At 39.7% G+C, this 15,647-nt stretch overlaps 1 protein-coding gene across 3 annotated transcripts in view; it reads left to right on the forward strand.

The window, feature by feature from the left end:
* The window catches only part of LOC128645308 (beta-galactosidase), a 187,495-nt gene that overhangs the window by 115,937 nt on the left and 55,911 nt on the right, over positions 1-15,647 (forward strand). For all 3 annotated transcript variants that reach the window (XM_053698186.1, XM_053698188.1, XM_053698187.1), the window contains one exon: positions 1,378-1,438. In XM_053698186.1, the coding sequence (XP_053554161.1) occupies positions 1,378-1,438 (61 nt within the window). The remainder of the gene's footprint in view (positions 1-1,377; positions 1,439-15,647) is intronic.

The raw sequence follows: 15,647 nt of genomic DNA on the forward strand, positions 1-15,647 counted from the left end.
CTCAGAAAACCCCCACACTGGAGAAAACATAATATTCTAGGGCTCTTACAAAATAGCCAACCTGGGGCTTCTCCTAGCTGTACTACTACTTACTGGGGAGTTTGAAGCACATTCTGACTTTATAGATCTCCATTCCTGACACATATTCCAATCAGCCCACTCAGTGTCATGTATATTAGTTAGAGCTGTAAGTAGACCTCTAAGACCATGTATAGGAGATGGATGGGGCACTATTGGCTTTTGGTTTCTAAGTGTGTGACATACTTTACAATTTCCTTAAATAATTTTGTTAGTGATATTTAGTTTGGGCAGTCTATAATTATGGATCCAAATGACATCCTGTAATGAGAGACCGCTCGGAAGCATTGCTGATTCAACCTTATACAAACCAGGGATTTCATTGTTGTAACTCCATGGTGCTATATGTGATAACTTGGTGGTATCATGATATAGGGAAATATTGGGAAATGCTACAACACCCCAAGAGAAGGGACGTTGTAAATCCTTGTAAGCTACCCTTGGCTTCTTCCCTCTACAAACATAATATAATAATAGCAAATGTAGTCTTTTTAGATACATTTGAGGTACGGATATTGGAATACACCTAAATAGATATAAGATTTTTGGGAGAATAGACATTATTAAGGTAGCTATATGACCCATCTAAGATACTTCTTTAAAGTCCCACCTATTTAACAATTTTTTTACATTGAATAGTAGCGAGTCATGCTCCCATGCGGATTCCCAAGTGTTTAATAAAATTCTTCTTTCATTCAAATTGATAAAGGTGCCTCAGGGTTTGTAGAGTCTCATCAGGGATATGTATGTGTAATGCCTCAGTCTTGAGAATATTAACTTTATATCTTTCCAAACCCCTCAAGAATATAAGTACTTCTCAAACTGAGGACAAATGGTTAATGACCATTATGGTCACATCATCCACAAATAAGACAATCTTTTCTGTGGACCCTCATATTGCAATACCTTCTACCAAAGGGGCTAATCTTATTGCCTGTGCTAGCGGTTCCATGGCCTGGGCGAATATCAAGGGGAAAAGAGGGCATCATTGTCTAGTTCAATTTGTTATGTTAAGCTCCCTCGGCGGGAAGCCTATACCTTTAACTTTGGCAAAAGGATGAGAATATAGCGCTTGAATAGACTTTTGATAAACAAAGTCAGAAATCCAAAAGTCTGTAGGACTTTCCAAAGTTATCCACCCTATGAAACGCTTTTTTCAGAGTCAAGCAACAGGGTTACCATGGGGATGCATTTATTTATTTTTAAACACAAATCAGTTTTTGTGTGATGTTTGTAAAGATTTTTACTTTGAACCATGCATGTTATGGCAGGTCATCATCTTGTTATTTACTCTTTTAGGGGGGACTCCCACCCTGGCTGCTGAATAAGAAAGATATAGCGTTGCGCACCTCAGACCCAGGTAAAAATTTGTTCCAATAATACCATGCAATATCATTATATCAACTATGTAATCATAGTGTATACACAGACATAACAAAACAGATCAAAGGCCTAACTAGAAATAATCTACAACACTAATCACAGATATTGTGTATTTATTTTACCTAACGGTTGTCAGGACTGATAGTACATTATTATCATTATTATTATTATTTTGACCAACATATGGAAGACCTTGATAATTTCCTGGTTAGTTAGGTATCAAAAACACTGTGGGCCCCATTACATATGCAGCGTCGCCCGCAAAATCCTCCGGCGCCAGATTTTACGCAATTTTGGTATTACATATACGGCGTAGCATACAAGTTACGCGCATATATTTCACCAGTCGCTCGCAATTATTACTCCCATAGGCTAACATGGGACCGCGTCGTAAATTGGTATCCAATATCCAGCGCAAGAACTTACGTGGCGAAAATGGAGAAATCTTACTCCATTTTTACCTCGCCATAAAAGGCAGCCGTAGCAGGCCTTGCGCTGAGTATGGGAGCACCGTTACACCCGAAAAATGCCTGCAAAAATAAACTAACACCTAACGCATGCGCAATTTCTATCTGTCAACCGCAATCCCCCACCGTAATAACTAATAAAGTCTATTAACCCCTAAACGCCATAGCCCACAACGCAATAAACCTATTCTAGTATTAACCCCTAAACCGCCATAGCCCACAATGCAATAAACCTATTCTAGTATTAACCCCTAAACCGCCATAGCCCACAACGCAATAAACCTATTCTAGTATTAACCCCTAAACCGCCATAGCCCACAATGCAATAAACCTAACCCCTAACCTAACCCCCCCTAAATAAACTAAAATTAGCTAATTCACAAAATACTATAGTTACCATTAAATATAAAAAAATGTACACTACTTCTAAAATACAAATAAACTAAGTATAAATTAAAGGGGCAGTCTAATCCAAATTCAGAAGTAGATTGTCCCTTTAAGCAAGAATTACAGAAAATAAAAAAAACTAAGATTACAGAAAATAAAAAATAAAATTACAAAAGTTTAAATAAATTACACCTAATCCCTATGAAAATAAAAAAGCCCCCCCCAAAATAAAAACACCCCCTAATCTAATCAACTACCAGTAGCCCTTAAAAGGACTTTTTGCAGGGCATTGCCCCAAGATAATCAGCTCTTTTGCACAAAAAATACAAACAGCCCCCCCTACCAGTAAAACCCCCACCCACCAAACCCCCCCAAAAAAACTAACACTAAAAACGCTAAACTACCCATTGCTCTGAAAAGGGCATTTGTTGGGCATTGCATTCAGCTCTTTTGCTGCCCACCCTATCTAAATAAAATAAATCCCCCCCAAAAAACCCTTAAAAATGCCTAAGTCTAACCCCCAAGTGGTCCTCACCTGTCCTGAAGTTCAGCAGAGAAGGTCCTGTTCCAGGCGGTGAAGTCTTATTCCAAGCGGCGACCTCTTCTTTCTTCCAGGAACCAGCCGGCGCGGAGCGGAGGGCGGAGTTGAAGACCGGCGACGCTGGAACTGAAGACCGGCGACTCTGGAACTGAAGATTGGCGACTTTGGAACTGAAGACCTGTGACCGCGGAGCCATGGAGCGTGGAGGATCCTCTTCATACGATCTCTGCCGTACACTGAATAGGAATTCAAGGTACGCGATTAAAAATGGCGTCCCTTGAATTCCTATTCAGTGTACGGCGGAGATCGTATGAAGAGGATCCTCCACGCTCCATGGCTCCACGGTCGCCGGTCTTCAGTTCCAGAGTCGCCGGTCTTCAGTTCCAGAGTCGCCGCTTGGAAGAAGACTTCACCGCCTGGAACAGGACCTTCTCCGCTGAACTTCAGGACAGATGAGGACCACTTGGGGGTTAGACTTATGCTTTTTTAAGGGTTTTTTGGGGGGATTTATTTTATTTAGATAGGGTGGGCAGCAAAAGAGCTGAATGCAATCCACAACAAATGCCCTTTTCAGGGTAATGGGTATTTTAGTGTTTTTAGTGTTAGTTTTTTTGGGGGGGGGTTTGGTGGGTGGGGGGTTTTACTGGTGGGCGGGCTGTGTGTATTTTTTGTGCGAAAGAGCTGATTATCTTGGGGCAATGCCCTGCAAAAAGTCCTTTTAAGGGCTACTGGTAGTTGATTAGATTAGGGGGTGTTTTTATTTGGGGGGGGGCTTTTTTATTTTCATAGGGATTAGGTGTAATTTATTTAAAGTTTTGTAATTTTATTTTCTGTAATCTTATTTTTATTTTTTTTCTGTAATTCTTGCTTAAAAGGACAGTCTACTCCTGAATTTTGATTAGACTGCCCCTTTAATTTATACTTAGTTTATTTGTATTTTAGAAGTAGTGTAATTTTTTTTTAATATTTAATGGTAACTTTAGTATTTTGTGAATTAGCTCATTTTAGTTTATTTAGGGGGGGTTAGGTTAGGGGGGGTTAGGTTGGGGGGGTTAGGTTAGGGGTTAGTTTTATTGCATTGTGGGCTATGGCGGTTTAGGGTTTAATACTAGAATAGGTTTATTGCATTGTGGGCAATGGCGGTTTAGGGGTTAATACTAGAATAGGTTTATTGTGTTGTGGGTTAATGGCGGATTAGAGGTTAATAGTTTTAATAGGTAGTTTGCGATGTTGGGGTTGGCGGATTTAGGGGTTAATAATTTAGTTATTACTTGCGGTTTGGGTTTGATGGCGGATATAGGGGTTAATAGTTTAAATAGGCATATTGCGTTGTGGGGGGTTGTCGGTCTAGGGGTTAATACATTTAATATTAGTAATGAGAGGGGGGGATTGTGGATATAGGGGTTTTGCGTGTCGGGCTTATTTTTGGGAGGCGTGTTAAACTTTTACGGGAGATTTGTTATTTTCTTTACTCTTCTTAGGCGCTGGCGACTCCAGAAATATGTATTCACGCTCATTTCTGGACATCGCTAGTTTATCATACTTACGGCACTTTATGAACTGCCGGCGGGGTTTATGTAATACCCCGATGTGCAAGGTGAAATTACGGACTGTGCAGGTTCCCACGCTTGCGCCGAAACCTGCGCCATATATTGATCGCGCCCTGTGACTCCAACTCTCCTTCAGCAAAACTTTACTTCATGCTACAGTAAATATATATATATATTTTTTAAAGATGCTATACTTAAAGGAACAAGGAAGTAAAAAATACAATTTCAGAATACAGAGTGTATGATTAAAAAAAATCTTTCCAATTTACTTCTATTATCAAATATTATCATGTGTTATATATATATATATATATATATATATATACATACAGTCATGGCCAAAAATATTGGCACCACTGCATTTCTGTCAGATAATGCACCACTTTGCCCAGATAATTGATGCAATTACAAATGTTTAGGCATTCTCATGTTTATTTCTTTTGTTTGTATTGGTATGACACAAAAAAGTGGAGAAAAAAAAAAGCCAAATCTGACACATTCCACGCAATTATTGTCACCTTCTCAAAATTGTAAGAAATAATTGCATTCCAAGCTTGTGATGCTCCTGTAATTTGTAATTAAACTCACCTGTATGAATTAACAGGTGCTGCCAATATAGAAATCACACGGAAACTAGTTAAAATGGTAAAAAATGTACTCAACCTTTCTGTTGTGTGTCTCTGTGTGCCACAATGAGCACAGAGAAGAGATATAGCAGCAAAGATCAAACATTGTGGAAAGCATGGACAATCTCAAGGTTTCAAGTCCATCTCCAGAGATCTTAATGTTCCTGTGTCCACTGTGCGCAACATTGTCAAGAAGTTTACAGAGAGTGTGTGAAGTAGTAACGCTAGTCTAGCATGGACCTTGTTGTTATAGAACAAACCAAATATAAATGTTTTATGTTAAAATATTTTTTATTGAGCAGGAAATATCACATCACATATTAATAAGCATTAATAACTCAGTACATCATAGTATAATTTAGACATCTCATCCCCATGGTGTGATGATATTTGACTTTTTTTTTCCCCCCCTCATAGTGATGTTTCATCACAGGTATCAAGCCCCAGTTCCGGTCTGATATACTGAGTAGTGCATTTTTAACAAAGATATTTTGTACATTTTTTCAAACAGAAAAACCAAACAAGAAGAAACAAAAAATTAAAATAAACTCAAATTAATACAAAAAATAATGAACAATAAAAACAAACAAACTAAACTAACATGTGGTCAAGTATAGAGTAGTTATATGTGTCATTGCCATTTAATTTATCACAAAAGCTATGTTCTTTAACGGGGGGTGGAATATCTATGAATGAGCCTTCCCTAGTATATGTCATTTATCTTTCTATGTTTTTAAATTAGGGTCCCTAGAGTGTCAATACTCCATCATGATTGCATTAACCAGTAAAACCATATTTTTTTATATGTATCCACATTTCCCAGGATAAAAGCTGCAGTCTCATGGAGTTTGTGTGTCAATTTAATTTTATCTAGAACCTCTTGCCATGTTGGAGCTCTCTCCCTCCAATACTTAGCAATGCACAGTCTTGTAACTGTGCAAAGTATTCTGATAAAAGTGTTGATATGATGGTGATAGTTCGGGAGTGGTATGTTGAGTAATCCCTGGGATATGGCAAGTGTTATCTGGTCCCCTAATAGTGTACTGAGGTGGTTGGATAAGCATGACCAAACCTGTTTAACTTCACGGCACTCCCACCACATGTGTATATAAGTTCCTATTTCATTACATCCCCTATAGCATTTTCTGTTTTTTACCTCTGTGAAGTGGGAAGTCTTTATAGGGGTTAAGTACCACCTAAAGATGGTTTTATAGCTGTTTTCTCGTAGATCAGCGCCTATCAAACCTCTGCAGGAGGAATAAAGTAATTCATGCCATTCCGTCACCTCTAAGTTAATATCTATATCAGTTTCCCATTTGCACATGAGAGGGGTCTTTTCCTCGTTTGTTGTGGATTGTAAAGCTATATATAGTCTTGAGATGAGATGTTTCTGCCTCAAATCAGCGCAGCATATTTTCTCTAACGTGGTGCTGAGGCGATTATGTGTGTTAGAAAGAAATTTATATAATGCAGAAGCGATTTGCAAGTATAAATACCACCTAAGGGGTTCTGGTGTCAGTTTCTCCTGGATCTGCGTGAAAGTTAATGGTTTGTTATGTAATACTATGTCACCCTTATTTGCCCATTTATCCAATTGTTTCCTATATTCCTTTGGGATAAGATATCTAAGTGGTGTCTTGAGTGAGTATTCTGGGACCAGTCTTTTCTTTTTATTTAGGTTTCTCCAGTGCCCTATCGAGTGACCGGTGATTGGAGAATAAGTGTGGATTACTTGTAGAGATACAGAAGTGTCCCATAATAGTGCATCTGGGGGTTCGGAGTCTCCCAAGTCCGCTTCCAACCCTATCCAGACTATGTCTGTGTTAGACGTTCCTATTAGCGTTGTCTGGGCCAGTCTTGAGGCATCATAATAATCTTGTAAGTTAGGCACTCCCATCCCTCCCAGCTGTCTATGTTTTGTTAGCGTTTTAAAGGGGATCCTAGAATGTTTTTTGCTATTAATGAAATTAATAAGTTCAGATTGCATTGTTTCCAGGTCTTTTTTTGGAACTGGGATAGGTAAGGTTCTAAACAAGTATAACAGTCTTGGAAGAATGTTCATTTTCGTTGCCGCTATTCTGCCATACCATGAGAAGTTAAGATGCTTCCACTTTGCTATATCCCTACGAATTTCTTTATATAGAGGCAAATAATTGATCCCATATAGTTCCTCATATTGAGTTGATATATTAATTCCCAGATATTTAATATATGATTTGACCCAAGAAAATTCAAAATTTAGTTTGATTAGTTTTTTTGTCTGAGGCGGCAACGCTATTGCCATTGCTTCACTTTTATCCATATTTATTTTATACCCCGATATGGCAGAGAATCGGTCAAGGACGTCATAGAGGCTAGGGAGGGAAGTTAAGGGTTTGGTCAATGTCAGCAAAACGTCATCTGCGAAAAGGGCAATCTTGTGATCCCTATTTTTAAGTTGTAAACCTGTAATATCAGGGTTTTGCCTAATGCGGGCAGCTAAGGGTTCCATACAAATCGCGAATAATAACGGCGATAGTGGGCATCCCTGTCTGGTTCCATTTTTAATATTTATAAGTTTTGAATGATGTCCAATAGCCCTAACCGTAGCTGTAGGTGCAGAATATATACCCTGTAAAGCAGTGACAAAGGGGCCTCCAAATTTCATTTTCTCCAATACAGCAAACATATACCTCCAGTCTATTCTGTCAAACGCCTTCTCCGCATCCAGTGATAGGACCAGAGAAGGCGTTTTCGTCTTGGTCAATTGGAAAATGGTTGTAAGTATGCGTCTAATGTTATCGGGGGCTTCTCTGCCCATCACAAACCCCACTTGATCTGGGTGGACTATTTCTGGCAGTATCGACTTAAGTCTATTAGCTAGAATCTTGGTAAAAATTTTAAGATCTTGATTTATAAGAGAAATGGGTCTATAACTGGTACACCATTTAACGTTTTCCCCCGGTTTGGGTATTACAGCTATCCTGGCTCTGAGAAGATCAGGGGGTATTATGTGACCTTGCATGATATGGTTGGAGAACTTAACTAAGTGGGAGACCAATGAGGATTTAAACAATTTGTAGTATTCCCCCGGCAGTCCATCCGGGCCTGGGGCCTTTCCTGGCTTTAAATCTTTTACCGCCTGTTGGACTTCAGTCACCGTAATGTCTTGATTTAACTTATCTCTATCCGTTTCAGTCAGGGAGGGCAGTTGTGTTTCGTCGAGGAATTTATGTAGCAGAGTTTCAGTTTGTGCAGACTGAGCTACTTTGTTTCCGTCATATAAATCACTATAATAATTAGCAAAACAGTCAACAATTTCCTGTGGATGGGTAGTGGCGGTACCGTCATGTTTCTGAATCTGTGCTATAGTGGCTACTCTCAATTTGTCCCGAATTTTATTAGCCATATATTTATCCGGCTTGTTAGCATAGATATAGTAATTGGTCTTAAGCCGGAATGCTGCCTTGACTGATTGGTCATTAAGGATGTTCGCTAATGTCGAACATTTTTTTTGTAGTTGCTGGTAGACTACTTTAGATTGTGTGATTTTGTGTTGCTGTTCTAATGTGTTTATTTCGTTTTGAAGTTCTTTTCTTTGATTGGTATATTTTTTAACCAGGACAGCTTTTTCTTTTATTAGTAGTCCTCTTAGGAATGTTTTGTGGGCTGCCCAGGTTGATATGGGATTTTCCGTAGTCCCTGTATTAATCTCCCAGTACTCCCTCATTTGTCGTGTTACTGATTTCAATGTTACTGGATCTTTGAGGCAAAAATCCATGTTTTGGTTCTGTCAGTAGGTTGTAGGGTACCTATTCTCAACTGCGTCATCGAGTGATCCGACCATACACAGGAGTGAATGTTGGCCGATTCTAAAGAGGGCTGAAGTATTTGACTTACAAATATGTAATCCAACTTTGTGTATGTCTTGTGTGCCGCTGAGTAATACGTGGTATCTATTGTGTCTCCGTATAGGGTCTTCCAGGAGTCAATTAAGGTGTGTGTGCTCAGGTGATCAAGTATCACTTTAGCCTTGTTATATTGTCTATGTTGTTTGTTGGACATTAGTTGGGGGCTTGTTCTAGATTGTAAGGCCAGATCAACATTAAAATCTCCTGCCAGTATTGTTCTAGACTGTGACCAATTTATCAGCTGATGCGATAACAGCCTAAAGAAGGTATCTTGCTTGTCATTAGGGGCATATAAGTTACAAAATGTGATTTCAGTACCTTGTATCTGGCTCCTGACTATCAGGTACCTGCCCTCTTTATCTTTAATTGTTTCTGTATGGACAAAGGGTATAGATGAATGTATCAGTATGGAGACTCCCCTTTTTTCGAATCAGTGGTAGCATGATAATGTAGTGGGAATTCTCTAGTCCAGTATCTAGGTATCTGTAAGTCTAAGAAATGTGTCTCCTGTAGAAAAATCACATTGGCTGTTAACGATCTGTATTGTGTGAGTGCTGTTCTACGTTTGATATCTGAATTTAGCCCCCTGACATTGTGTGAAATCAAGTTAATCGCCCATGGCTCCATAAATAAAACAGGTTTCATAACTGTTATTGCTTATAGTTCCTGGTATTCTAAGTTTATATTGGCCTAGGTTTGCTCTGACTTGGTTTTGTCTTCCTGCCACATAAGCTACACATAGCATACTTCAGTGTTTCCCAGTATATTTGGCATTGTATGGTATGTAAAAGGTACATAGCAATTCAGTGACCACATGTCTGTAAACATCTTAAACATATAAACTGAATATATCCATTCTGGATAAATAACAATAATTAAGCTAATAATATGAAATATAATTTGCATTAAGAAAAATATTTCAAAACTTGTGCAATTAGAAAAATACACTTCAAAATTTTGTGTGCATATTAAAATAAACTTTGGTTATCGTTGGATTAGAAAGTGCGCGGGGATTTGCCTCAAGTCCGTTATAGGCTCATCCCCTAGCCTCAAATGTCCATCCTGATATACAATTTAAACTCTATAAACACTTACAACTAAACTCAAAGGCTAAGTGGCATCTATCACCGATGTCCAGTGTAGCTCCTTTCAAGAGCTCAATATGTTTGCAAAAAGAAAAAAGAAACCCCCCATTACAGTCAGAAAAATATACTTATCTCTAGTTCAGCCTGCCTCAGTAATGTCTTTGACATAAGTCTCTTTTCCGGCTAGGTTGATTCTGTCTGTTTTTCCCCCTTCTTTTCTTCTTTCTTCTCTCTTTTCTTTTCCTCCTTCAATGGGTCTCTCTTTCCTCCCTTTCCATTGAATTTGCAGGTTCATGGACTGATCATGTTTTCTGTTTTTTCTTAGGGACTTTCGACCATTTGCCCCTAGATGTTGGTCCCAGTTGTGCAGAGGTGCGAGATGTATTTTGGTCTTGTGATAGGATTGGCAGCTCCGGGCATTCCAGATTGAGATGTTTACAAATCTGCGGTATTTCTGACGGCTTGTCAATTGAAGTTGATCTACCTTCATGCTGAATGTGTAATGCAAATGGAAATCCCCATCTATAGGAGATCTGGTGTTTACGTAGCAGCTGCGTGAGAGGTCGAAGTGTACTTCGTCTCTGTAAGGTTCTCAGGCAGAGATCTTGATAGAACTGGATAACTGTTCCTTTAAATTTAAAGGTGGGATTTTTTCTGGCCGCCGCCATTATTTCTTCCTTTTCTTGAAAGCGAAACATTTTCACAATTATGTCCCTTGGAGGATCCCCTTTCTTCGGTGGTGCTCTTAGAGCTCTATGCGCTCTCTCCATTTGAAATTTACTGTCATCCCTGTCTTCTGTAATAGTTTAGAATAGTTGCAATAGAAAGTTTGCTATCTCCGGTGCCGTCACCGTTTCAGGTATGCCCTTTAACCTTATGTTACATCTTCTTCCCCTGTTTTCCAAGTCTTTCAATTTATTATTGATGTCGGCTATTTCTAGCTGTTGGGATGAGACTTGTTGTTGTAGATTGGTTATATCCTCAGTCATGGAATCTTCTTTATCTTCCAGTGTCTCAACTCTTGTGCCTAAGTCCTGTAGATCCTTTTTTATGTCCGCCAAACTATTTGTGACAGTATTTTGTAGCGTATCCATTTTTTCCAGCATCTTGTCAAAGATGTCGTTAATATCTTGTGTCGATACTAGGTTTTGGAGATCAGCTTTTGTGACAGAGATCATATCAGTATTGTCAGATTGGGGTTCAGAGTCTGAATCCATTTCTTCTTATGGAGGTGGTGTCTCTCTTTCTGGGGTTTTCCCTCCCTTAGTGGGTTTAAAGAAGGGGTGCTGTGTAGTGGTTTTAGAACCGGTATGTAGTTTATTTTGTTTTCTAACCGACATAGTTCAGTTAAAATAGGAGCATTTGATCCCCTATATTTCTGGGCTATACTTTGTCTCCACTCACAGCATGCAGGTTAAGTTGGGAATCTGCGTGATTTATCTGTTTCTATGATTTTACAGTTCCCTGCAGCGTTGCGTAGTTCTTCTGTAGATAGTACTGCCCCTTTGAGATTTTGTCAATGGCCAAGATTATGTATGACTGAGTATAAGTGTTCCTTGTATTACAGCAAGCCTAAGTAGTTTTCAACACTTATCAAGTGTTAGTTACACGGTAAATACCAATCCAGATTAGTCTCAGATAGAATACTGTATCTCATCTCTAAGGGTGATAGATAATGTGATGCGCGCAGCTAAGAGCATAATCTTTATATCTTCTCACATATTGCTGGGCCACATCTCGCACCCATCACATCACATACGGTAAATACCAATCCCAATGAAAGTTAAACATAGCAGAGCATCGTAGCTGTAATGGTGATAGATAGGGCATTGCAGACAGCTATGCATACGTTTGTGTCTTTTTAATGTCTCTCTTATAGGTGTCATGTGGATTTTAAAAGCAGATCTTCTCCACTGTCTTCAGCCCTCTTATTATTATCATTTGCACGGTAAATACCAATCCCATTGAAAAGTAAGCACAGTAGATTATTGCGACTGCAGCGGTGATAAGCTAGGCAGCGTAAACAGCTATGCGGTTATTTGCCCCGGCTTAATGTCTCCCTTTTACATGTCACGGGGTCATGGTTAGCATATCTACTGCACCATCTTCAACTCTCCTTTTAACACAGTAAGCTGCTACGGGTCATGTTTACCCCTGGTATAAAGAGTTTTCCCAGCCGCGCTCTTTAGTTGTGCGCATAGGCGTATGGCCCCGCCACGCTATAATCTTCTTTACCTTGTTATGTGTTTGTCCCTTGACATAAATGACAGTAAACCGGTTCACCGGACAGCTTGATACTTCTCACATTGTGTTCTCTTGGCTTTCGTGACCCCCACACAGCCGCTGCGAGTGTTAAATTGCTCTCCGTGTGCAACTCTCAGTCCTCAAGATGGCGGATCCGGTTCTCTCTCTGCTGCGTATCTCGCCCACGATATATCTCCTGCTTCTGGTGGTTCTTTAAAGTCGAGCCTAGCAAAACTATCATCAGTGGTCTCAGAGGTGCTCCTGCAGCATTTTACTAATAATCAGGATGCCATAATTAAAGTTAAACACACTTTCACTGTTTGTTATGCACGGAGCTCAGTGATTATTCTGCCATCACTGAGCTCTTCCAGGCTCCGCCCTCCCAAATATAAATGTTTTAGAAGTCAAAATATTTTTATTCTAATATTAAAATTATAGCCAGAAATTGATGCTTAAAATGTTATACAAAACAGGGACATCTCCCTTTAAAAATAACAAATATAGTAAAAAAGGATATTACAACCCTATAAAATCCAGAGTTACAAGTGTTCAAATAGGTAAGTTACAGTTTAAAAACCTCAGCGGGTCATCAATCTATGAACATCAATACATATGTCAAAATGTCTGATGAACTAATTGCCACCCAATATTGGTTTGCATATAAATCAGAGATGGTATTTGAAAGTTAGTACTTGATGGAGTAGAAAGTACTTTTAACTTCTTAATAGAATGTAGGCTGACAATCCCCTCTGCAGCATTTTGCCTCGTCCAGAGGGATGTTGGAAACAAAAATGATAATATGATTATGTTACTTTTGTGTGCGTCTCGCACACTATGGGGCCGAATTATCTCAGGCTCCCTGAAAACAGTAGTTCTGAAGCAACGGTCTTAAAGGGACAGTCTACACCAGAATTTTTATTGTTTTAAAAGATATATAATCCCTTTATTACCCATTTCCCAGTTTTGCATAACCAACACAGTTATAATAATATACTTTTAACCTCTGTGATTATCTTGTACCTAAGCCTCTGCAAACTGCCCCTTTATTTGAGTTCTTTTGACAGACTTGCAGTCTAGCCAATCAGTGCCTGCTCCCGGATAACTTCACGTGCACGAGCACAGTGTTATCTATATGAAATATGTGAACTAACACCCTCTAGTGGTGAAAACTGTTAAAATGCATTCTGAAAAGAGGTGGCCTTCAAGGTCTAAGAAATTAGCATATGAACCTCCTAGGTTAAGCTTTCAACTAAGAATACCAAGAGAACAAAGCAAAATTGGTCATAAAAGTAAATTGGAAAACTGTTTAAAATTGCATGCTCTATCTTAATCATGAAAGTTTACTTTGGCCTAGACTGTCCCTTTAAGACGATCGGGCTGATTGACACCCCCTGCTAGCGACAATTGGCCGCAAATCTGCAGGGGGCGGCATTGTACAAGCATTTCACAAGAACTGCTTGTTCAATGATAAATGCCAACAGCGTATGCTGTCGGTATTCATCGATGTCTGTCGGACTTGATACGCTCAGCGGATCATGCCGGACAGACCAATGATAAATCGCCCCCTATGTGTTGTCCTAATCAAGTGGTGATCCGGGTCTCCTCACGTCTTAGATAGTGTTGCGGCAAGCTGGAATTTACAGCCTGAGGTGGATCACGTGGCCACCAGATGGTTTTGCAGAGGTCACTGGATTGTCCGGTTTGAAGGTTGAATAGCGCTATTTAGAAGAACAAAATATTTGTTTCCATTATGCAAATGGTTCTCAAAGGATTGTCCTGGGTAAAATAAAAACCTTATTTAAGGAGTTAATCGCCAAATCCTTCTGTGTATAAACACCTCCCTCCGTTCTAAGTTTGGAACTCCTCAGGGTGGGTGTATCAGCAGGCAAGTATGTGGATGTCCTATGTCCTTGTTGTTATAGAATATCTTAAAGGGGATATTCTCAGTAGTAGCAGGATCACATATATTCTAGGGCGCATCTATTCCTTTCTTTTCTAAGAAGTTTACAGCCCATGGCACTGTAGCTAATCTCACTGGACGTGGACGAAAGAGAAAAATTGATCAGAGATTACAACTAAGGATTGTTCAAATGGTAGATAAAGAACCTTGATCAACTTCCAGACAAATTCAAGCTGATCTTCAGGCACAGGGTACAAATGTGTCAGCTTGCACTATACGTCGCCATCTGAATGAAAAGGGACGTTATGGTAGGAGACCCAGAAGGACCCCACTGCTGACACAGAAACATAAAAAAGCCAGATTGGAGTTTGCCAAAACTTACATGAGGAAGCCAAAATCCTTTTGGGAGAATTTGCTGTGGACAGATTAAACAAAATTACAGCTTTTTGGTAAAGCCCGTCATTCTACTGTTTTCAGAAAAATAAATAAGGCTTTTAAAGAAAAGAATACAGTCCCTACAGTCAAACACGGTGGAGGTTCACTGATGTTTTGGGGTTGCTTTGCTGGTTCAGGCATTGGATGTCTTGACTGTGTGAATGGCATTATGAAATCTGAAGACTACCAAATAATTCTGTGGTGCAATGTAGGGCCCAGTGTCAGAAAGTTGGGTCTCCATCAGAAGTCATAGGTCTTACAGCAGGACAATGACCCAAAACATACGTCAAAAAGCACCCATAAGGCAGAGCCTACTCTTGAAGCGGCAGGATGTGTCTAAATGAAGCTCCGGCAATCTGTTTTCTAATTTAAGCTATTTTATATAAAAAAAGTAAAGTTAAAACTAAGAATTATTTTCCATATGGAAGTAGTACTACCATAGACACTTTACTAGAACCCAGGAGTTGATATTCTATGACAAGCCTGACCTATGCTGTTCAGAAAGCTGTTTGGGACTCTGCTGACTAGGCCTTTCACGTTCTAGTGAGCAGAACATCGTGGAGCTGGGGCTGCCGCACATGTACCCCCCCCGCCCCTCCATGTTCCTGGGGTTAGAAGTAATGCAATACTTCCATACTTATGTATCCAATAAAGTTAGTGATGGGAATGTTTGAAGATACCCTCTTTGAGCTGCTGGACGGACATTGCTCTGATCTGAAATGGCTCATGACACACTGTTTTACAGCAATTTAAGAGATACCAGAGGAGAACGTGTGTACCAACAGACCCGCTAAGCAGTTCAAAGTTGGTGACAGTTTGGAGCCGGTGATCGCAGCAGATATGCCCCAAGATATAAATCCACCTGACTATGAGGCAGCAGAGAGTGGCAGGGGATCTGCAGGAGATGGGGTCCTTGACGTGAAGGTGAGCGAAGAGCCAGAGAGGTTCAAGTCTCGGATGTCTGATCTGGTTCGTCCAGTCTGTAAGCCTAGAGATCCAGGAGCTCTTATTCTACCTACCCTCCACATGGTAGCAACTCTAGTTCGACGAGTGTTGAAGCA

The sequence above is a fragment of the Bombina bombina genome, chromosome 1 (genome assembly GCF_027579735.1).
Source record: "Bombina bombina isolate aBomBom1 chromosome 1, aBomBom1.pri, whole genome shotgun sequence".
Taxonomy (NCBI): Eukaryota; Metazoa; Chordata; class Amphibia; order Anura; family Bombinatoridae; genus Bombina; species Bombina bombina.